The 25,453-nt window shown below is 41.8% G+C and overlaps 1 protein-coding gene across 1 annotated transcript in view; it reads left to right on the forward strand.

Annotated features, from left to right (window-relative positions):
* The window catches only part of WASL (WASP like actin nucleation promoting factor), an 81,536-nt gene that overhangs the window by 17,478 nt on the left and 38,605 nt on the right, over positions 1-25,453 (forward strand). Inside the window, exon 2 of the mRNA XM_054022976.1 lies at positions 25,271-25,405. Coding sequence (XP_053878951.1) covers positions 25,271-25,405 — 135 coding nt within the window. The remainder of the gene's footprint in view (positions 1-25,270; positions 25,406-25,453) is intronic.

The raw sequence follows: 25,453 nt of genomic DNA on the forward strand, positions 1-25,453 counted from the left end.
TTAGGTTGACTCCCTCTGGGGCTCCTGGCATTGGCCGCTGTCGGTAGACAGGATACTAGGCTAGATGGACCTTTGGTCTGACCCAGTACGGCCTTTCTTATGTTATTACTGTATGCCTTAAAGTTAATACAGAATGTTAAGGTTTTTATCAAGTGTATAAAAACTTGACTTACCAGTAGTACATTAATGGAACGAATATTGGATGGAAGATGGAGCAACAGCTACTTTTCAAGATGAGATTTGAAACCACAGAATTTTGTAGTATTGCTTGAATGTAATGCAAGTTATTTCCTGTTTTTGTATTCTCATGACTTTTATCTCTTTCTCTAAGATATGGTCAGACTTTGTATGTAGACATTCTTCCTTTGCTCACTCTTGCCCCCAGCAGAAGCCAATAGAAACATCATTTGGTTTGTGAACAGACTTGCACGGATTAGATTTTTATCAGTAAATGTTAATTTCACTGTACACATTCAAACCCAGACAAAATATTTCCATAGGTGGTGATTGAAATGTACAGATGAGCAAAGTAAGAAAAATACTACATGAAAACTTACTAGAATTTGATTTAAGGATATTTGTTTTGTATATTTTGCAATGTGATGCTTACAATTTATGTTTTAACTGTTGTAAAGACTTAACTTTTTGAATCTCAGCATGTCATTAAATAATTCTGCCCCCCCCCCCCCCCCATGACGGTCCCCAACATAACTTCCTGCAGCTGTGAAAATATAAATCAAGAAAAATAAAAAATGCTTAAAAATAAACATTGACATGTCAATTATAAAAAAAAAAAAAATCTGCCCAGCCTATTTATGATGCTAAATAGGCACAGCCACATCTGAGAAAGCTCCTCTCTATTTAAAGCCCAAGTTGCTTTTTTTGGTTAATTGAAAACAGCGAAAGAAAGTTATGAACCTCCTATGGTGGTGTGGTTTTGTGGTTTGGTTTTTTTAAGTGAAATACCACAGATTAGCTTCCTCCTTCAATTGTTAAAAGGAAGCAGTAGGGTCAGAAAAATGAAACTATTCAAATGTCTTTCCTACTGACTTCAGTTGATAGTTAAGAGTATATATCAAACAAAGCCTTTTTCTCCTAGAGGGAAAATGAGACTTAAATGATTCCTTCAGTCATTTCACTAGTCAGTTAAACTTATTATTTTGTATACTTAGCAATTGCCATGTACCTATTTTGGGAAGGGGAAAGTTGAGGTGATCAATTTAGGAATTAGTCCCAAGTCTACACTAATCAGGCTCTTTCATTAAGAATGAAGGAGTTTAGGCCTACAGTAGAAGTAGAATATGCCTTATGGTTTGACCTTCCTTGGGCAATAACCTTGGCCTTCACCTTTGGGGCATTATATTCCCCCATTCATTTCAGTCTATGAATCTCTATTTTACCACAAACCAAAGTTCCAGTTTGCATTGTAGACAATTTAAATGTCACTGCAGAAATATGAATTGTATTAGCTTGATTTCTGGCAGCCCAATGTTGATATGATGAATCAATTCTTTAAATTAGAAGAAATGAATGATGTGTAGTTCTAAACTTGAATGATTAAATCAGCACAGATGTGGGTTCTTAATTGATTAAACCAATGAAGCAGACTGTTGCACACCTGAGATATTGCTGACATGCAATTTGTACATCTGCCACAGTAAAGCCACTAAAATTTATTTCTAAAGTCCTCCATTTATGCAAGGAGTGACAAGCCCTTGACCGGTCTCCAGTACTACTGCTGTATTTTCTGTTGCGTCAGAGAGCCACTAATCATTGAAGAGTCGCTCATCAATTTCAGTAAATTAAGAAAAGATTCCAGTACTTGCACAAATGGATATAGAAGTATATAACACTTCAGATCTAAAATGTGATTAGTATGCATTGATATTCTTTGGACTTGTGATACTTGCTGACTAAATTTCCATTGAACTTCAGATTGAAAATTTTGTTTTCATATTTCATTCTGACTATGGTACAGAAAGGAGAATATTCCCTAGGAGTTATTTGGCTGTAGAATTGAAGCCACAACACTAACACTCAGCACTTTTTTGCTTCATGCTGTAGTCTGAATTAACTAAAAAAACTCAAGACTAGCCCAAAGGAATAGTAAATAGTGAAGTGTGAATGGAAATCTGTACTTAATGCAAAAAAGTGGTGTGGTTTTGAGTTCGGTTTTTTTGTTTGGTTGAAGGTATTGAGTGTATTTTGTATTCAGAGCTTCATGTTTTTCCTAAATTGAGTGAACTTCAAATGGTTTTTATGGGTCAGAATAGTAAAAACGGGAAGCTTGTTGTATTTCTAATTTGTGTAATATTTTATTTCTGTGGTGTACTGGGTTACTAGTACAAACCTGAGTGGTGTTATTGACACCTTGAAGGCTGTAACCGTACCTGTTATGGGAAAATTCACTTCTGGACAAAACTTAAATTCAGGTTGGTTGTATGTTTTATGACATAATGTACAGTTGTAATTCACTAATCAGTATGTTGCACAAAGCTGTGAAGGCTCATGAACAGGTGCAGTGGAAAACTGCAGAAGCTGATAATGCATTTTCCTGTTCTTGAATGGTCAACCTTAATTCTGGATTTCCTAACAATTGAGTGCTTGACATTGAACCACAATTTTCTTTTAACAAAGTTTATATAATATCAATATATGTGCAGCTACTTAAATTAATACATAGTCTTAACCTAGGATGCAAATGTGATTGGTTGGAGTACTAGTCTGCTTTGTAAGCTTTCCTTAAGCTAGAAATCAAATCTGTCACATACTAGTACACAGTATGGTATATTAAGAGTGTCATTGATGGGGTGTTTTTTTTCCAAGTTGAAGTTTTAAAGTTGCTTAAATGTATTAACACACTTACGAGAATCATATTGAAGCCTGACTACTATATTACCTCTTCTGTGCTCAGTCATATGCAAATTAGTTTGCTATTACAGTATTGCTCATTAGTGCTGAGCTGCTAGTGTTTAGCTGCCTGTCTATCTGAAACAGTTGTAGTTAGCAGAGGCTCACATTGATACTATCATCAGTACAGAGAGTCTGCTTTTTGTTTTGTGATGGTACATTGTGTTGTAAGGTATCAAAGCTAATACCTGATATGGAAAAACATCTTATAATTTAGCATTTTAGCTAGAAGTTTCGCAAGTAGACCTATGTTCTCCTAAACAGAAAATTCCTTTTTTCTTTGTGTTCGTGGCTTATGGCTTTAAATTGCTGCACATATTCACTTTTCTGTAATTGATAAAAGAAGATTGGCTCCATTTTAAAGAAACAGAATATTCTCCAATGGAATAAGCATTCTGTTTAGAGTAGCCTAATAAGGGGGAAATATATCAAAGCCACACAAAATAACAAATGGCAAATGAAATAATTACTCTTTTGCATGACAAGAATCTAGGAATAAAATTGTGAAAGGCTAGAATCTTAAAATTTGATTAGTTAAAAATATATGTATTTCTTTTAGTTACTCATTAACTTATTGTTACAAAGTAGCACTGAGACAGAGGTTAGTAGGATTCAAAAAATGAATAAATCCAGAACTCCAAAATTCAAAACTAGAACTTTTTCATAGTTGTTTGTGCCTGATAAATGCATAATGATACAACCCTCATGCTTCATGGTATAAGCAAAACAGAAACGGTTAGTGTTTGGATGAAACTTCTGTTGGCAGGTTATTTCATAATTCTCCATTTGATTGCTGATCCTGGCTGCTGTTAGACAGATGGACTATCACTTGGATGTGGATGGCAATTTCTAAATATCTCTCATTAGACCTCATGGTTTCCTTTCTAAGCCTCCTCTTTCCTTTAGGGCTCTGCTTTAATTTTTGTTGTGTCAAAAATTTCCCCCGTGGGTGTTTATAGAGAGTCCTGGTTTTTGTGAGGAGGGTTCAGGATGGTTCTGGTCCTTTGGTAATTCTCGGTGTTTCATCACTTGGTTTTGAGTCTCCTCCCTAATATTCTTGCTTCCTCAGTCTTAAGAAAAACAACCAAAAGGATTAGGTTGAAGTTGTATAGTGTGGAGGGAATTAATGAACAATGTAACAAAATTCAAAAACATCCCAGTAAGTAAACCCACAGTTTCTACAAAGAATTTAAATTTGTAGTACATATTACTTGAAAAGGAATTGTAGTACTTTTCTCTTCAAACTTGTTAAGATTTGTACAAGAACAACCACAAAGGGCTTATCTTCACGGTGCACAATGCACAATAGCTTTTGAATTCAGTCAATGATGTAATTATAACTGCTAAATTATCTTTGCTACTTTTTCCAAAAGCACAGCTGCCCTTCAAAATTTGTCCTTTGAGGATGGTTAGGCATCTTAACAGACTCAAACATTTTGCTATAAATTGACCCTATGTACATTTACTGACTTGCTTATCTCTCATTTCAGTTAGTAACAAAGCAATTATTGTACATTAATTACTGAAATAAGAGTTGGGCTTGCTGAAACCTTTCCTAACTTTTGTATATCCTAATGTCTTTTATATACACTAATTGGGTTTGCTTTTGAGTGAGCTGTCAGGACACTAGTGGAATGCTTATATCTTTAGCTGTCATTCATAGTGATTTTACTTTTAGTAGCCTTCTCTGGAAGTTGGTTCATATTAAGAAGGGGTGTGCTTGTTTGTGTTGGCATAAGTGATAGCTTTAATAAATAAGATTTAGTTGACCAACATTTTCTCTTTATAAAGTACTCTGAGCTGTTTTTTATTCCAATGTTATTGAAGTTCATGGAGTCAGAACTCTTGAAAAGTGTTCCAAACCCCCTAGGAATATTAACCATGTTAGACACTCTGATGCAAAGAACTTCACGGAGCAGCCAATGTGTACCTCACCTTTGTGATGTAATCATCTTCACTTTTTAAGTCGGAAACGAATTAAGTAGCGTGCCAAAGGCACAGGCAGTTGGCTCCTGAGCTAGGATTATGAGTCAGGAATTCCTGGTGTTCAAACTTCTCACCACCTCCCACTAGACAACTTAACAAGTACAGTATTGCTCTGGACCCTTAACTTGGTTTTTATTCACACTAGTATAAGCAAGTATGCGAACATAGGGTACGCCTATGAGAAATTTGTGCCTTCTCTTAATTGGGTCTAAAGGTTTTAAAAGAACTTTTGTGCCTATTTTGCTTTAATATGCAAGGACGGTATAAGATGTGTGTGTATTTTTCCCCGCAAAGGTCTCTTCTGCATGTCTTTACATTCTGGCAGACTCCACAGTGAATGGGAAACTAGTGAGAGGCGTCTGGAGAGAGATATACCTTCTAGTGAAAGGGAAGGATTTGATGGAGACAGAGGGCAATAAGGTGCCTGCTGGCAGGAGGGTAAACTTGACACTTGGCAGGAGGAAAGGGGAAGAAATGTGGGGAAGGGAAGGGTTTTGAACTATATGGGCTGTGAGAGGATACGAGGGAACTGCTATGGTCTTTGGGCAGATTCCTGTCACTTGAAGAGAAGGGTTATTCTTCTCCCACAACTTTCTGGGAAAAATTACTCCACTGTTGCTAGGATAACAAAAAAATTGTTACTCCCTGTATTTCTTTCCCATCAAATAGAACCCAGTTGAAGGTTGCTGTACCAATATTTTTTCAAAGCTCTGCACAGTACACAAACTAACCATAAGGAGAGAATCTCTGTTATGACCATGACCTCACATAACAGTGGTTTTTCACTGTAAAAAAAGTTGTGTGTCAGCAGGAGACAGAACTCTCACAGCAGCTGGACTAGGAGTATGAAACTTGCTGTGGTGCAATTAAAATGACCCCCCCCCTTCTCTGTGTCCAGACCTGAATGCAAAACCCATCTGTTTGACTTAGCTTTCCCACAATAGTAGTTTAAAACACATCAGCATCTTCATGTTGTGTGGGTTATAGAACTCTTTTAAAAACCCACTTTACAATAATCTTCAACTTCTTTGAGTACTGTCCCTATGGGTGCTCCACTGTAGGTGTGTGTATGTCCCCACGCTGTCGGAGAATTTCAGTAGCAGTCCGTACTGGTTGTGTGGTACCCCTCCGGCCATAAGGATAGCTGATGTGTGCTGGTATTCCCTCCTCAGATTCTTCTTAGCCACTCTAGTCTAGAGATGGAGCTAGAGCTGTCCATTCATGTATAGTTCACTTCTGTAGTTTTGCAAATGGTTGCTTCTTTGAAGCACCTTTTCTCTTACTACTTAATTTTTGGGGGTTTTTTTAAGTTGGCTGTGTCAAAAAAAGAAAGGGTTTGCCTACCGCCAAGCCTGGGGGGGGAGGAGGAGGAGGCGGCCCTGGACAAGGGTATGTCTGGCTCCCAGGCTCAAAAAGTGTCAGAACTGCAAAGAATTCATCCCAGTAATGGTGGGCATTCACAGTGTATTCGCTGTCCCGGGGAGAAGCACAATCCATATGTGTGGTTGCTGCCATCAGCTAAAACCCAGGTCCAGGAAGGACAGAGTTATGGCTAAAACTCCTGCTCATGGAGTTGGCCCTTCAATCTCTGGAGTCCCAGCGAGAGCTGTCACCGCAGTCTTCTACATTGAAGGCAGGTGATTAAGAAGATGTGCCACTCACTAAAGACGTATAAGAAAAGGTCTCCGGCTCAGTGACAACACCGAAGCCACCTACAGTTTGTACCTATGCAGGGTACCGAGTTGGTAGACAATTGGAGCTTCCGAAGACCCAATGGGCATGGGCAAGGAAATACCGGGACTGTAGGGGCATGAGAAACAGATATTCCGCCCCAGGGACAGCTATATTCACAAGGCCACCAGCACTGACCCCGGTGCGTGTGGGCACTGACGGACCATATAACCAGATCCATGTCTCCGACAACCTTGGTACAAGCCTCCTGGCACTGGCAGTCATTGGCACAGATACTGGTACCATCCACACTGATGGAATACAGGTGCGCATTGGACCTTTCAGTGTCCCAACACACCAGACTCTCCCCTTCCAGCACCAGGCTCTGGTACAGAGTTCGCCAGGACTAGCGGACTCAGTGACATCTCCAGGCCGTGCACCGCCTCTCTCCTATTTGGACTCAAATAGTGAGCCAGAGCACTTAGGTTCTCACCGCTCATATTATCCACCTTATGGGCTTCATTCTCACCATTGACAACAAGCGTACCAGCCAGGCTCTCAACCTCTGTGGTTCGGGAAGCCATGGTTACCAGCCGCCAGCCCCCTACCTGCAATGGCCGTAATGGGACCCCTGGCAGGCCCAGAGACAGCAAGCCTCACAGGTTCATAGCATTGTATACCAGCAGGCAAAGAGGTATCCTCCTTCAGTAGCAGCATCAAAGGTGTTGGACCCTCCTGAACTATTGGGGGGAGGAAATGGAGGCCAAGGCAGAAAAGGAAGATGCTCCTTAAGCCCGCCTTTCATCGTCCTCACCTGACAAGGCAGTGATCTCCTCCCCCTGCCATCTTTGGCAGATGACTTTAAATTAGTGGTTTTCAAAGTTTTGTATTGGTGACCCCTTTCACACAGCAAGTCTGAGTGCGACTCTCCTCTTCTAAATTAAAAATACATTTTATATATATATATATATTTAACACTATTCTAAATGCTGGAGGTGAATCAGCCTCCGTCCCCATACCCCGACAGCTCGCGACTCCCACATAATAACTTTGAGACCCCCTTGGGGGGGTCACAACTCCCAGTTTGAGAACCCTTGCTTTAAATCATTTCAGGACTTAGCTCAAAGAGTGGGTGAAGCCCTGCAAATACAACTGCATGAGGTGACTGAGCCTCATCACAAATTGGTGGACATTCTCCATTCTTCCACCTCTATCAGGATGGCTCTCCAGGTTAATGAAGTGCTCCTAGACCCTGCTAAGGTCATATGGCAGACCCTGGTATCCATCCCGCCGACATGCAAGCAGGCAGATAAAAAGTACTATGTGCCGTCGAAGGGCATGGAATTTTTATTTGCCTACCTGCCTCTGAATTCCATCATAGTGGATATGATTACCAATCCAAATCTATCCCATATGACTGTGACAGGAAGCGCTTAGACCTGTTTGGCAGGAGAGTCTCTTCTTCAGCCATCCTCCAGTTTACAGTAGTGAATTATTAGGCTCTTTTGGCCAATATGACTATCAGAACTATGCAAAGATGAACTATTTTATTGACCAACTCCCGGACTCTTGCAGGGACCATTTCTTGGCCATTATCAACGAAGGCCAGCTGGTGGCAAAAACGTCTCTGCAGTGCACACTGGATATGGCAGACCTGGCAGCATGCTCAGTCTCCATGGCTGTGGTTATTGAGGAGTGCCTCTTAGCTCCATTCGTCCGGCTTCCCTAAGGAGATCTAAACAGTGGAGGACCTCCCCTTTGAAGTAACAAAGTTGTTTGCCGAGAAGACCGGCATCCCTTCACACGCTGAAAGACTCTCAAGCAACCTTTCAGTCCCGGGGATATACATGCCGGGCTACAAGAGAAAATACAGCCCTCAGCTATAGCTCAAAATCAGATCATCACAGTACACATCTCAATATGCATCTCCGAGATCGTACAAGCCACAGAGAAAGAAATCAAAATTCTCTAAGGGCGAACAATTGGGGCCACAACAGTCTTCGATTCATCCCTGAGCCTTGAAGCGGCAGTTTTGATGGATTTGCCGAGGTGCCGATAGAACACTTTCCTTGTCCTCTCACGCTGGGAATCCCCTCTCCTCCCATTCCACAGCACCTGGGAGCGGATAACCTCCGACAAGTGGGTGTTAGAAATTGTCCAGAGTAGATATGCCATCCACTTCCTCCCTTCCTCCTCCCAAGCACATTTCCCTGTCCCTCTTCAGGGACCCTTCTTACAAGAGTCTACTATATCAAGAGGTGAACCATCTCCTCAGGTTAGGCGCTTTAGAGCCGGTACCCATGCACCTCAGGGGCAAAAGTTTCTACTCTCGTTATGTCCCGATACTGAAGAAAAAGGGAGACTGGAAACCCATACTGGACTTCAGAGCACTCAACATACATAAGTGCAAAAAGTCAAGATCATCCCAGCATTAGGAGGAGGAGACTGGTTCTTGGTCCTCAACCTTCAAGACCCATACTTTCACATCTCCATCATACCGAGGCACTAACGTTACCTCAATTTCATGCTAGGCCAGAACCATACCAGTACAGAGTACTCCCTTTCTGCCTCTTATCAGCCCCCAGAGTATTCTCCAAGGTCCTTTTGGTAGTGGCGGCCCATCTACACGCTCAGGGCATCATGATTTTCCTTACCTGGATGATTGCCTTCTCAGGGCACGATCCTTTGCATAGGCCCAACACTCAGGTCACATGGGACCTTTTTCTGAGTCTGGGCCTGCAGATCAACAAACAATCTACCTTAAGACCAGTTCAAAGACTAGAGTTTATAGGAGCAACCTTGACTCTATTCCAGCGAGGCCACTCATACCACATCACGGATTTCTCAGTCTCTCCTCGTTGATAGAGATGATACAATTTATTTCTCAAATCTCGGCCAGGCACTGCCTTCAGCTTCTGGGGCACGTGGCCGCAGGCAAATCGGTCATTGCTCATACCAGCCTACATGTGAGATGCCTCCAAGCATGGTTTGGTTCAGTATGCAGACCAAACAGACAATATAAGCAAGCTCCTTTCAATGAGCACTAGAGTCAAGCAATCATAAGAACATAAGAATGGCCATACCAGGTCAAATCAAAGATCCATCTAGCCCAGTATCCTGTCTTCCAACAGTGGCCAATGCCAGGTTCCCCAGAGGAATGAACAGAATAGGTAATCATCAAGTGATCCATCCCCATCACCCATTCCCAGCAAATCCTTAGACTGATGGAAGGACCCAGTGAATGTCTGCACATGGATCCTGTTCACTCAGTCAGCCCCATCCCTTCTCCTGACCACCAATCCGTCCCTCATAGGCTGGGGAGCACATGTCAATGGTCACATGATACAGGGCAAATGGTCCCCATCAGAGACTACTGTAACGGGTTAAAAAAAAATTAAATTCATGGAGGATAGGGGCGTCAATGACTGTGGGGATGTATCATCCCTACACCAACCTAATGAAAAGTTCCATGAGGAGGTAAGGGTCACGATGGGATACTTGCCAGGTAAACAAACATGGCCTTATGTAAGGCCCCCTGGTGGTCTAGGATTATATAAGATGATCATGGCCTTATGTAAGGCCCACTGGTGGTCTAGGATTAAATAAGATGATCATGGCCTTATGTAAGGCCCCCTGGTGGTCTAGGATTATATAAGATGAGGTAAACAAATCATGGCCTTATGTAAGGAACGGTTGAACCAATCGGTGTGGGGCTATACATGTGATAAACACATGATTCTCCTTCTTGTCCAATCCGTAGATGTGTGATTATAGCCTAATTGTGTTATGTAATGTTGAGAAAAACTATAAAAGAAAGCTTGCAATAAACAGAATTCGGATTCAGCTTGCAACCACATTGGTCGTGTGCTTTATCCGCTCCGCCTGGAACGCCACAAATGGTGACCCCGACGTGATTCGGCTTGGACATCGAGGCAGCCGACTAAAGCGTTCGGTGAGAAAAGGCGGAGGTGGCAGCCGCGACAGGAGGTACCGGAGAATACCGGCTCCTGGTCGTCCGAGAGAGACGTTCGTGAGCTCACAGCCGACAGAAGCGTTCGGTGAGGAAAGGCGGAGATGGTAGCCGCGGCAGGAGGTACCGGAGGATACCGGCTCCTGGTCGTCCGAGAGAGACGTTCGTGAGCTCACAGCCGACTAAAGCGTTCGGTGAGAAAAGGCGGAGGTGGCAGCCGCGGCAGGAGGTACCGGAGGATACCGGCTCCTGGTCATCCAAGAGAGACGTTCGTGAGCTCACAGGTGAGCGGCTGCATTTAATAAAATGGGCTCTGCTTTGTCTGCAGAGGAGGAGACGGTGCATGATTTTTTATTACGCATCGCTAAAAAGCGGGGAGAGAAGCTTCCCTCTAACGCGTTGTCCCGTTTGTTGAAATGGGGGCAGAGACGCGGGTTTTTTGTTACTCCTGATACTGTCTTTAATAAGGCAGTCTGGGAAAGTCTAGGCTCTGACCTCTGGGAGTCAGTCTCTCACGGCAACAAGGAGGCCGTGTCATTAAGCCAAATATGGTGCAAATCTAAGAAACTGATAGAGACGCTTGCGGCAGAAGCTGAGGTCCAGTCGGCCATTAATGACCTCTTTCAGCCAAAAGAGGAGCCGCCTTATGTGTTGCCGGTGGGAGCCCGTAAGTTCTTTGGGGGTAAGGACACTATCATACCACTCATCCCCGGTGTACCCAAAGCTGATCCTAGTATTGTCCCGTTACCGGACGACCCCGCGAATAAAATGGAGGTCTCAAGCCCAGAAGGGGATAAGTTACAAGAATTTCGGGCGGAAATGTACAAACAGGGCCTTCAGCTACAGGACATGCTGAATCAGTTGTCCCATTTGGCCGGTAAGAGCCATCCCCCGCAGTCCCACACATTGCGAGCCCTGAACCAGCCCGGCTTTCCTGTCACCAATGATGTTTGTACCCCAAAGTTCCGGGTGGAGTTCCCGGGGCAGGGTGAAAAGTTGCGGAATAGGTTGAAAAGAATGGCGGAGCCAGGCTTATCTAACTTTGAAAGGACATATAGGAAAAAACCGCCGGATAAGATCCCTCCGGCGAATGATGTAGCTACCCCCTGTCCTCATTGTGGTTTGTGGGGCTGCGCGATTGGGTGCACTGGACGGGATAACGTGTCCACGCACCGGCCACTGGATGTCGCCAACCCGTTTGCTCATCCGATGTTTCCACCCTGCGACATGCTTCGGACAATATCCCGGGCGGCTCGGGCCCCCCGGACTCCGTACGGCGTTGGCACGGACTTATTAGGGAAGCCCATATAGAGGGGGAATTTGCGCCCGAGGCTTATCCAGTAGTGACACCGGATCCACAGGACCCCGCAGCACCGGACCTGCACTTATTGTTTGTCACAGCCTAGACACCTGATAATGTGGTACTTCTATTTGTTCGGACTCCTTATTATAGGAGCAGGGGTCTTTGTATGTCCAAACTCTGTACCTTTTGTTAACCCACGACAAAATGTTTGGATCACCTGGGCGAACCAAACTGGCCAAAAAGCCCTTTTTGCTTGTTCATGGCCACCCCATCGGATCCCCAATGGTTTTCGTGGGTATTTATGTAATGTTATGTTTTTTAATAGTTCCCAGTTGTTAAATGTCACCTGTCGTCAGTTTTATAGGTTCAAAAAAAAAGTAGTCAGGTGGCTAGTAATTGTCCTAATGTTAGTTGGACCCTCCTATAGGCCTTATTTAAGAAAAAGGGGGGAGGTGTGGGGATGTATCATCCCTACACCAACCTAATGAAAAGTTCCATGAGGAGGTAAGGGTCACGATGGGATACTTGCCAGGTAAACAAACATGGCCTTATGTAAGGCCCCCTGGTGGTCTAGGATTATATAAGATGATCATGGCCTTATGTAAGGCCCACTGGTGGTCTAGGATTAAATAAGATGATCATGGCCTTATGTAAGGCCCCCTGGTGGTCTAGGATTATATAAGATGATCATGGCCTTATGTAAGGCCCCCTGGTGGTCTAGGATTATATAAGATGAGGTAAACAAATCATGGCCTTATGTAAGGAACGGTTGAACCAATCGGTGTGGGGCTATACATGTGATAAACACATGATTCTCCTTCTTGTCCAATCCGTAGATGTGTGATTATAGCCTAATTGTGTTATGTAATGTTGAGAAAAACTATAAAAGAAAGCTTGCAATAAACAGAATTCGGATTCAGCTTGCAACCACATTGGTCGTGTGCTTTATCCGCTCCGCCTGGGACGCCACAAATGACTATTAGCCAGGATGGGCAGGGATGCTGTCCCTAGCCTCTTTTTGTCAGAAGCTGGGAATGGGCAACAAGATGGATCACTTTATGATTACCTGCTCTGTTCATTCCCTTTAAAGTACCTGGCATTGGCCACTGTCGGAAGAGAAGATACTGGGCTAGATGGACCTTTGGTCTGACCTAGTATGGCTGTTCCTGACGGTATTATGTTCTTTCTTGTCTCCACATCAACCTGCTCGAGCTCAGAGCAGTTTGAAATGTATGCTCTCGCTTCCTCCCACTGATCAAGGACACGGATACGAAGATTGTGACGGACAACATGACCTGTATGTACTACATAAACGGGCGAGGAGGATCCAGGTCTCATTCCCTGTGCATGGAAGCACTGAAGCTATGGAACTGATGCATCTCCCATAACAACCTACTATTAGCAGCCTACCTACCGGGAATACACATGACAGCCGATTATCTCAGTCGCAAATTCCCGATTGCCATGAATGGGAAATAGAGCTGACCATTCTGCATGACATATTCCAGCAATGGGGGGTGCCGTCGATAGACTTGTTCTCAACTGACCAGAACAAGAAATGTCCACAGTACTGCTCCAGAAAGGGGATCGGACAACAGTCCAGAGGAGATGGTTTCCTCCTCCTTTGGGATAAGGGTCCTCTTTATGCCTTTCCCCTGTTCCCTCTGCTGCTGGAAGTTAAAGATAAAAAGGGAGAAAGCAAACATCATTCTGATTGCCTTCACCTGGTCCAGATTGACATGCCAGCTGTGATAGGTAAGGGATCATTAAGTCCACTGCTGACCCTACCGATTACCCCTTACCTCCTGTCACAGAACGAAGATCACATCCTCCACCCCAGTCCACGGGGCCTACATCTCAAAGCATGGCTCCTTCATGGTTCCACAACATAGGCATCTTGCTCTGAGGAAGTACAGGAGGTACTGTTGCACAGTAGAAAAGGTGCTATTCGTCATACCTACGTACAAAAATGGAAGAGATTTTAGATATGGTGCTAACTCAAGGGTGCTTACCCCTGATTCAGCCATCCTCCTAGTGGTCCTAGACTACCTGTTATCCTTAACAAAATAGGGTCTCTTTGTCAGCTCGCTGAGGGGTCACTTAGCAGCAATCTCAACCTTCCACCAACAGATAAAAGGCTACACAATCTTCTCCCACCCAACTACGAAGAAGTTTCTTAAAGATATAGCAAACCTCTTCTCATAACCCAGGGCCCCCACTCAACTAGGCTGAGGTCCCATTGCATTCAAGGGCCTGACTAGACCATCATTTGAACCCATGGCCAGTTATTCATTAACTCACCTTTCTATGAAGACAGAGTTCCCCATCACCATTACCTCTGCCAGAAGAATAGGGGAGATAGCGGCAGTGATGGCGCATTCCCTTTTTACTGTTCTTCCCTGACAATGTCACACTCAGGCCACATCCAAAGTTCACTCCTAATGTGACTTTTGCATTTCACATGAAACAACTTATTCAGCTCCCAGCATTTTATCCAAAACCTCATGTGGCTAACAGGGAAGCAATCCTGCATACGCTCGATGTGAGAAGGGCCTTGGCCTTCTACTTAGACAGAACAAAGACCTTTTAGAAAATCTGAGACACTTTCTCTACAGTGCAGATAAGTCAAAAGGTGCGGCGATCTCAGCTCAGCGACTCTTCAAGAGGGTCTCTGGCCATATTAAACTCTATTAGCTGTGTGTGGAGGGTAACACCTCCATCTTGAATATGCGTGCATTCCACAAGGTCAGTCTCCTTGTCGATGGCCTTCTCTGAGGGTATCCCCATATCCGAGATCTGCAGAGCAGCTACATGAGCATCTGCACATATCTTTGCAGTTCACTATGCCATCCTGAGTGATTCGGCTTCAGATGCCCAATTCGTGCCACAGTACTATCCTCTATATCAGACTAGACTCCGAATCCCAGCCTCCAGCGGTGAGTACTTCTCAGGAGTCTCTATTATGGAGCACCCATAGGGACACTTTGAAGAAGTTACCTAGTGCAGTAGCAATGACTCTTGGAGATGTTGCCCTGTGGGTGCTCCATGATCCATCCTCCTCCCCTCTATTTCAGAGTTCCACTGACTCTGTGGTAGAGAAGGAATTGAGGAGGGAATGCCCATACACGTTGGCTAGCCTCATGGGCAGATGGGTGCCATGTGGGCAGGCAGGCAAGACCGACTGCTGTTGAAATTCTCCAGTCAACAGCATGTGGGCTCACACACACCTACAGTGGAGTACCCATAGTGTTATGCTTATAAGAAGCGCACAGAATCTTTTTAAAGGGGATAAGGCAATACGCGTGTTCATTGAGAGTACAATTTAAGCATTGAAATCAGCATATGCTTCCATTCTCTCTCTCACACGCAAGATTCTGCAGCTGGATCTTATAGTTAACAGTCTTTACTGTTGCTCAGTCAGTTTCAATGGCCAGCTGAAACTGCACATGAGGGAGGGGAAGCTGGGCTCTGTCGAACGTGTTTGAAGCTCTCACGTTAATGCAGAACAAACCCAAGTCCCATGGCAATACACCCTTCTTTTATAGTAATAAGTTCCCATACAAGTCTCTGGACCTTGCTGTGTTACACCGGAGCTGTTCAAGGTTGCTCCAATCAGCATTATTTGGGTTGTTACTGGGAGTTATCCGCAGCCGTTTCTTCATTCACACCAAACAGTAAATAAGGCAATTGCAGCCATAAAACTTCTAACCTTCTAAAAACAATCATTAACACAATCAGTAAAGAATAAATTCAAAACAATTTCTTCTTACTAATTCAAAGCTAGCAACATAAGCAAAATGGAGTACAATTTTACTTGAGACAATTTTTTCCCATTAGTGTTTTGGCCTTCTATAGGGGGACACATCTCGAAGAAGCATCGTTCCTGCATAAGGTGAGTAACTTTTTGCTCCTGCTGGCTAAGCTGGCAAAGAGAAACTTGAGGGTATTTTATTGGGTTTGTTTGTGGAAAGCACTACACAGTGGTATATGACTTTATTAAAACTTAAAGATGTCTTAGATAACAAGGCAGAGTCTGCATCTTGCTAAATTATACCTGACAAATCATAATTATACTTATTTTGGGGTTTTGTCTGTTTTTTACCAAAAAAAAAAAGTTTTAAGCTATATTTTTTTGAAAAATGGGATTTTAGATGAGAGCCACTCATCACACACATAGCTGTTGAAGGAGTAAAGGAATGTACTTGGAGAAATCTTGTCACATTTAAAGAGATCAACACTGGAACCTCGTGATATTCTTCAAAGATTGCCTGCTTGGTTACCCAATGTAGGGAAAGTGCATATCCTCAGTTCTGGAGCTAAAATCTTTCTGGATGGAAGTTATCTTTTTGCCTGCCACCCAAAAATAGTAGGCTAATAGATGGATGAATAACAATTGCAGCTAACTGTAACTCTAGCTAACATCAGGCAGGAATGCAGTTAGAGAAAATTGACTCTGTTCATGTTTTAACTAGGTAAGGTAATTCACCTGTACTTTGGCACACTAGCTCAGTGGTTTGAGCATTGGCCTGCTAAACCCAGGGTTGTGAGCTCAATCCTTGAGGGGGCCATTTTAGGGATCTGGGGCAAAATAATCTGTAAGGGACGGTACTTGGTCCTGCTAGTGAAGGCAGGGGGCTGGACTCAATGACCTTTCAGGGTCCCTTCCAGTTCTGAGATAGGTAGATTTCCATATATTATTAATTAATTAAATAAATAAATTACCAAGGTTTGTGGCTGTTGAATCTAAGGGAAAGAAAAGCTCACTGAGCTTCTGTTTGTTGTGGGTCTTGGTGCCCCACTCCCACATACACTTGTCTTTTGGGATTCAGGTGAAGTCCGCTATCTTTAAGCTCTGCCTCTGCTGGGACGGCTCTGTCCATGATGGGCAAGCAAACTCCATTCCAAGACAGAACAGACCCCATCTCAAGCACTGCTCTGTGTGCTACAACTTCTACAAAAGTTGCAAGCTTGAAGGCAGCCATATAGAACTTTTGTTCTGTTTTGTGAGGGATTTGATGTAAAATTATCCATCCAGGTCCACTAAGTATAGTGCTGGCAGCCAAATGTGCTACATGGCCAAAGGCTTAATGTCAGGGTTTGGGGCGGTCTTTATTAATAAAATGGTGGCTCAAAATCCTTAAATTAACAGAAAAAAGTTCAAGGAAATGTTCTTTACTTCCTAGATTTAAACCCCATATCAGAAATTGTCACTTAAATATGGCTGAATATCCAGTGTTTTGAAAAAAAGTTTTTTAATAAGGCAAGGCATATCTGGACTTCTTAGAGTGTTAACTATATACTCTCTATAGCGTAGGAAAGAAGAGCACCTGCAAGGTACATATGTTCAATCTAAAATGTCAGATTTTTTTCACTTGGAAGTAACTGAAACTTAAAACTTCAGTAGCATGAGACAGCTATTGTATGTCATGTGTGCGGCTACAAATTTTGTCTATTCATATCTTCTAGGTTTATAGGCAGGAACACAATATACTTGAGATTATATGGATGAATGATGTAAACAGGTCTTTACAATATTCACATGACACTCTATTGGTAGAAGGAAGTCAAGCTGGTATCTAGTGTAGTAAATCTTTGTAGACAAATTGGCAGACAGATGAACTAGTCAAATACTTACTGGAGAGCTTTGAGTGGCATAATTATACTGGAATGTGTTTATGGTTACATCCTGTTTCTGGAAGGCTTCAGTAATACTTGTTTTCTAGTTTGGGATTGAGGTTGTGCGCGGGGGGAGGGGGGGGGGTTTGCGGGTAAATTATGCTTTGTTTAGTTAAGGGTCTTTTTGTTCCTTGAACCAATCCTGGGGTTGTCTGATTTGAACTGAAGTTTGGTGTTTTGTCTAGCCACATCTTAATTGTAGGACTTTTGTGAACCACAATATGAGCAGCTCTGGTAGTCTGAATATTGGGGAAAGTGATGGAGATTGCTATTTCCTTGAATATAGCAGGTTGAGTGCTTATCAAACGGCATTAATAACATTTTGCAAGTTGTGTAGGTTATATATGATCAAAAATGTGAAGGTAGTTTCAGAAAATGTGGATGTGATATTGCTTATCTTATGGCATCTTCTCAAGGAGGAATTTTTGGGGTGTATATGGTAACTTTCTTAATAGGTGACTTAAAATGTACAAACATCCTGAAAGCAGCTTCATTGAAAAATAAGCAGTATGTTTAATTTATGGAGTAGATTGTGGATATGTTTCTGCAAATAAAAGTATGAAAACAGTATCTCATTGAAATAAATTGTGTGCTTTCTCTTTCCCTGTGCAAAAAATCCATTTTAAAATGGGCTGTAATTTCTTAGTCTGATTTTTTTTAAAGGAATTGTATGCTTTTTTATTTAAATTTTTATATCCTGGACTTCTAGATGTATTCATGTACAAGGTGTCTTAAAAACTTCAAAGTTAAAAACTAAATACAAAGCATCACAACTGTTAATTTAACAAAAACCTATAGATAAACTATGCAGAGAAAACACATCAGCATTAAAATCCATGACATACCTACCTTTTCAACTTCTCCCAAAAAGAGAGCGCTCCCAGTTAGAAAAAATTTGGAACATTGAAGGCGAAGGAATCTTAAAATAGTCAATCTCAACTTTCCATTTTCTTCAGCATTAACCTTCTATTGTTTGAGTTACATCTCCAGCCACTCCTCTTCCTTTCCTCTTCTTCCCTCTTTTCCCCACCGTGGCATGACTTTATGGTCATTGGGGATTTCCACAACCAGGGAATTCTGAGCAGGGAACTTTTGCAGGTGATTTCTATTCCTATTGTGTTGATTGGAGCAGCACTGAGAATCGGTTGCAAAGGGTTGGGTTGTCTTTTTGTTCATCCCTTGCCTTTTATTTTTTTTAAATGTTTTGTCTTCAGGGTGAATGTGTTGGATAAGACTCCTGTTCTAGCCCTTCTTAAGATCCTTCACATTTTGAGTGACCTGAAGTATTGTGGTGGCTCTCCATTGCACTTTCTCAATCACCTTTATTTGAATGGTGACGTAAAAGGTTGCAGCATCCTTTTATGTTGTGGACTTCTCTCTCAATAAATACTCTAACTTCAGACAGAAAAATTGGCGAGCATAACAGTAAAGAGAGTAAAAAGTCATATGTGCAGTGTATATTCACAACACAACTTTCAAGTAGAGCAGGCATTTCAGGGATGAGAGACAGGTTGTCTTAAATTAGAGTCCACAACAAAGGTTGTCTAGTAAAAATTCTGTCCGCTGTGTTTTAAGGCAAATGCATTAAGGGGGACTGCAGTTGAAGTGTGGTGTTGGTTTGTTCATTTAAAGGCTCAATCTTGTCCCTCTCCTCAGCAATCAATTTAAACCACAATTAACTTAAAAACACAATAAATACTAGCAAGTCACCTGAAAGTGAGAACAGGCATTCGCATGGCAACACAAATACAATGCAAATATTTGTAATAAAAAATAGTGTATTCTGTGTGGTAATTGAAATCAATATATTTGAAAATGTAGAAGACATCCAAAACTATTTAAATAAATGCAATTCTATTATTGCTTAGCTGTGCAATTAATTGCAAATGGTTTTTTTTTTTAAATCGCTTGACAGCCCTACTTTCTACCAATTTTCCCTCATCCCCAGGATGATATTCAAAGTCAAATGAGACAGACCTGCTACAGGTGTCCAGCTGCTGCCTATCCAGCTCCCAGGCTGCCTGGATCTGGTTTCACAGCACCATAATGAGATGCTTCAGCCAGACTTGAAGTCCCTGTTACTGACAGCCTGATGTTTAAGTACCTCAGACAGGGTCTGCTGTAAACAAGTCCAGGAATTCCTGATACAGAACAAGACACTGAGCAGCGACTTACTTCTCAATATAAAAAAAGTTCTTGATATGGGTTGTGAAACATACCTTGTGCAGGCTACGGTTCTGAAGATGGTCCTCAACTACTTGTTGCAATAAAAATACTCTGACCTTTTGTTCAACTCCATTAAGGTCCACCTCACAACATTCTCAGCTTGCCATCCTCCTATATAGTTGTGCTCAATTTTCTCTCACCTGTTTTGAAGTTCAAGGGCCTACTACGTTCTTGCCAACTGGTCAGAGAACCTGCTCCTGCCTAGGATGTCAACATCATCCTCTTGAGACTTGCAAGGCCTCCCTTTGAGCCACTTGAAGAATTCTGCTTACTTTATACTCTGAAGATAGTCTCCTAGTTGCTATTATGTCTGTCAGGAGAGTGAACTTCAAGCACTTATGGCTGACCCTCCCTTCAGAAATTGGTGCTGAAATCTCACCTTAAGTTCATCCCCAGAGTTCCATATCAATCAGTTCACTTGTCTTCTTCCCGAAGCACCATGCTATGTCATGAGAGACAGAACTACATACTAGCTGTTTCCTGTGCCTTACTTTACTACATTGTCAGAATCAAACTATTCAGACTCTCTCTCCATTTATTTTTGGCTATAAATGGCAGTTCCAAAGGCCAGTCCATCTCATCACAAAATATCGAAGTGGATAACACTATACATCTTACTGTGCTACTAAATGGCTTCCACCGAACATCAAGACTCGCTCCACCAACATCTGCCTGCCTGCCTGCTTCAGAAATGTGCCAATTTCCCAAATTTGCAAGTGAAGTCAAGTAACCCACTGACATTTATCAAACCTAATGCATTGGACTTAACTACCAAGTTCAGGAGAGCAGTATTACAATCATGGTTTGACTGATATAGCTGGTATTCCTCATTCTACCGTATGGGAGGAGGAAGGAGTACTACTTGCCAATTATCTACTGTGGGATCCACTCTGTCATCTGAGAGAGAGAGAGAGAGGTTATCTACTCTACAGTAGGGGGTTTTTTCCAGATGTTGTCACTGTACAGCCCATGACCCTCCCTCAAGCTCCAATTTAGGAGTCCTCCACTAATACAGACTTCATTTTCTGATGGCACTGGTGGGGGAAGGGTGTGTGTTTGTGGCTGTTCTGCCCTCACATGGGAGCAAAAGGAGGCAAAGGGGGCTCATGCATGGCCCTGATAGACACCATGGATCAAAAGACCATTGATCCTGAGCACATGCACACCTATGGTGGGATTCAAGCTGACATCTTGAAAAACCTCAGTTACTATATGGTAAGCAGCTCTTCTGTCGTTAATTCTTGCCCAACACAGAACTTATCAGAGAGCTTGGATTAGGAAGGTGAATAAACCACCACTCCTCAGATGGGTTTGTAGAGCTGCTAGGTATTTTGATAGCTTGTAATTTTAAATTTGATGAATAAATTGCATAATTAAGCCAATTAACTAAGTAAAATGGTAATATTTGAATATTCCTACACGAACACAAATAATTTTTCCAGGTATTTAGAGGATTATACAATAAAAAAATATTTGTGTGTAGTATTATGAACCGTAATTTGAATCTCATGCTCATTAACTTAATATCCAGGAAATAATTGCACATCTAACCTGTATTTTAGAAATAAAATACAAAATTTAATGAAGTGTAAACACATCCCTCTACTTAGAAACCTTTTTGTTTCTATGTGGTTTCCAGTCTGAGTAACATTTCTGCCCTTATTTAAAAAAAAAAAAAAAAGTTTGCCTCTGAGTTCAGGAGTAAGGAGTGGGGTTAAAACTCCCACTTTGTGGTTTTAAAAATATCTGGAATTACCATGAACTAGTTGCCTCCTTCTTATAAATGACTGTTTTTTCTTTTCAAACAGTAGTTTAGCAAATGTGTAAGCTTTGACTCTCTCTGATTTTTATATTTATACATATTGCAAAAATATTTGAGCTCCTTGTCTCAAGGTAACATTAGAAATGCTTTATATCTTATACCTACAAACGTGATTAAAATCCAGATTGTATCTTTCTATAAGAGGGCTAGGAATAATCCGTTGTTATGATCATGGGGTTGCAAGTTATTGATCAGCAATTATAATATCTAAACAAAGCTTTGTGTTGGTTAAAGGAGGGTGGAAATCTGTCTTTAAATGTGAAGTTCAGAGCCAGTCTTTCACCATCTCAGTGTGACACCAGCTCAAAAACCTTAACGGAGATTATAAAAGACTGGGTTTAGATTTCTTGAAGGGTATAAGCATATGCAATTCATTAAAAGTTAGAGCTAAATCTATATAATATCCCATCAAGCCACTCTAATTGAATCTATTTGGGGTAGGGTGTTATAGGACTAGAGGTGCTTTTTAAGTTGACTGACGTGGCACCCAGTTTATCTTGAGTACAATTCAAGATGCTGGCTTTGACCCAAAAAGTTCTTTACGGTTTGGGTTCTTTGAATCTTGAAGACCAGGTAACAAGTGAAATCAGCTGTGACATCCAAGCTGAAAATTCCTAAACCAGTTTATTGAGAAGTCATGGATATGTGCCCTCAGTAGGGGGTTCTCTATTCTGGGTCTGCTGCTTTTTCCTTTTGCTCTCCTTAAGTCCAACAGAACCAGCTTCTTGACATTCAGGGCATGTTGCAATGACTTCATATTTCCTGGGAGTAAGGAGGTTTGAAGATAGTTTATTAAAGGGACAGTCAACTTGAAAATCACCTATTAATGATAATAGGTGTCAGTAGCACCTAATCTTACGATAGCTGAAAAAGCTAGCAAAAGTTATTTATTTTGTATGGTTGGCAGCACTCTGTGTACAGTCACTCTCACTGTTTCCCCTATTTAGTTAGTGGTCCACTTTCTCCCTTGCAAAAATGTCCCTTAAACATAAACAATGAAATTTATTTTGCGAGAATTATTTTTTAAAAGGGCATGCTTTTTGTAGGATATGTGACGGGTTGTACCCCTGGGGGGACCCAGGAAGCCGTTGGAACCATTGTGCCCCCAAACCATTCAGCTGGGTTGGCCTCTGCCCCTGCTCTGCTAGTGACTTACAACCAGCCCCCTCTGGACCCTGTTATCACCCAGCACGACAGCAGGTGGCGCCACACACCCAACTGAGTCACCTGAGTGCTTTACACAGGCCACTCATGGACCGACAATGGAGGCACCAGCCAATTTCCCAGCTCCCAGCCTTGTACCCCCTACAGGAGTATAAACCCAGACTTACACTGTCTTGCACTGCAAAGAGGTCTGTATGATGCAAGCTCACTTAAATTAGTCAGTTACCCCTTGATGTGGGGAAGATATGCAACAGCCTTTGTTACCAGAGCTAAGATTTCCAAACACTTCAGTCAAAGACACACTGGTTAAGATAAAACATAAAACAGGTTTATTAACTACAGAAAGATAGATTTTTAGTGATTATAAGTAATAGCAAACCGATGAAAGCAGGTTACCTAGGAAATTAAACAAATTTGCAATCTGTCTCATACAAACTAGATAGGATTTGAATCTGTAATATCTCACCCTGACTGATGATACGAGCAGGTTTTAGCTTCCTTACACGGGCAGGGCATTCTTCTTTCCCACCTGGAACCCCTTCTCCAGTTCAGTCTTTGTTCCTCTGGTATTATCTTGTAGGGAAGCAAGTCCTGGTCATGATGTCACTTCCTCGTATAAAGTTTTTCTATAGGGTGGGAACCCCTTTGTTCCAAGCCAGGTTTCCAGACCTGTTTGTAGAAAAGTACAGGTACTAGAAGAGTTCAGTATCATGTGATCTGGTCACAAGCCCTTCTGTGCTCCCGATGAGTCATGGCAGCCATTATCCAGGTGCTCCCAGGTGAGGACAAGCCTTTTCCATGGTCCATTGTCTTTGTTGATTGGCCATTAGCACTGTCTAACTTTTTCATTGTTGTACCTGAAAGGCTAGTTGTGAGTGTTTCCAACTTTACAGTATCTTTCAGTGACACATATATAGCAAAACTTTATAACTTCATACAATGACATACAATCCAATGAGATATTAATGTTTAGCAGATCAGGACTTTTAGAATAATACCTCAAGGCATATTTTGTACAAAACATCATAATTACATCACCATGGTAAATATGGGATGCTTTGGAATGCAGAATGTCACAGGATGTTTTGTCAAATTGAACCCTTGAAATCAGATGAATTAAAAAAAAAAATCGGAGACATCAAGCAACATACTTCAAATGAAATTATGTGGAGAAAGTCAAGCAAAGACCAACAAAAGTGACTAACGGTCTAGAAAACATGACCTATGAGGGAAGGTTAGGGGGGGAAATATGGGTTTGTTTAGTTTGGAGAAGAGAAGACTGAGAGGGGGCATAACATTTTTCAAGTACAGAAAAGGTTGTCACAAGGGAGAAGGGAGAAAAATTGTTCTCCTTAACCTCTGAGGAAAGGGCAAGAAGCAATGGGCTTAAATTGCAGCGAGGGCGGTTTAGATTGGACATTAGGAAAAACTTTTACTGTTAACATAGTTAAGCACTGGAATAAATTGCCTAGGAAGGTTGTGGAATTTCCATCATTGGAGATTTTTAAGAGTAGGTTAGACAAACACCTGTTGGGGATAGTCTAATACTTAGTCCTGCCATGAGTGCAGGGGCTGGACAAGATGACCTCTCGAGTTCCCTTCCAATTCTACAGTTCTGAGATATGTAAAATTAAAACTTGGTTCAGTGTTCTCAGGCTATGATACATGCGGTTCTTATAAATTGGAAAAATAAAGTGGTTTTGAAGTTAGACTAAAATAGTTGATATTCATAGTGGTTGACTTGCAACATCTATTGGTACAGTAAACATTAATAAGTTAAGAGCTTTGCCAGCTTAGATTGTAAGTTTCCAAGTCTCTGGACGCTGAAATGAGACTAAGAATTACTTATACTATCAGTCTTGCAGAAATTGAGTAATGTGGAGTGTCAGTGGAATGAATAATGCCATGTGAGGCCCTCAATGGTGGTTGATGCAGAAGAGTAGGAATTTGCTGCTTTTCCCAAGATGCTGCCGAAAAAAGCAAAACTTTCTGAAAAATGAAGCTGTTTCTTGTCTTTAAAAATCCCATTGGAGACACCCCTCAATTGTTTTTAATTGTGTGTTAACTAACCTCATTGTAAATTCTAGAGTTCACAGGACACATGTTAATTAACATGTAAAAACATTATTAAAACTCCTAGTGTAAGCGAGTCCTAATTGAATCAATTAAATTCTCTACATTGAGTGTTCTAGCTTTTGCATTAACTTTTGCATAGGTGCTTTGCCAATTGATGCTAACTCCATCAGCTACACAATCACCCCAGTTACCTATCTGCCTCTTGCTTGTATTTATTTCTACTAGCTGGTGTCTGGTTAAGAATTCTCAAAATCCTATTCTTTTTAAAAGAACATCTAAAGGAGCTTACATAAGGATATGAAAAAAATAAATGCTTAGATCTTCTGAGCTCTGCTACAACTGGTGATTTGTTGCTGCTGCCTGATCCATAGAATCAAACTAGGTGTAGGTTTCTCTAGAAGGAGGAATGTGGAACTCTTAATTTTAAGCTTTAACCAATGTGAATTTTCTCATCTTCTTTTTTTAGACAATGTCTTCAGCAGTTGTCCAGATATATGCAGCTGATCGCAATGCCATGTGGTCAAAAAAATGCTGTGGAGTAGCCTGCCTTGTAAAAGACAATCCACAAAGGTCTTATTTTATCAGAATATTTGACATCAAGGTAAGAAACCTTTCTCTATCTTAATTTTATTTGCTAAGATAAGGTCAT

The sequence above is a fragment of the Malaclemys terrapin genome, chromosome 1 (genome assembly GCF_027887155.1).
Source record: "Malaclemys terrapin pileata isolate rMalTer1 chromosome 1, rMalTer1.hap1, whole genome shotgun sequence".
NCBI classification, from domain to species: Eukaryota; Metazoa; Chordata; order Testudines; family Emydidae; genus Malaclemys; species Malaclemys terrapin.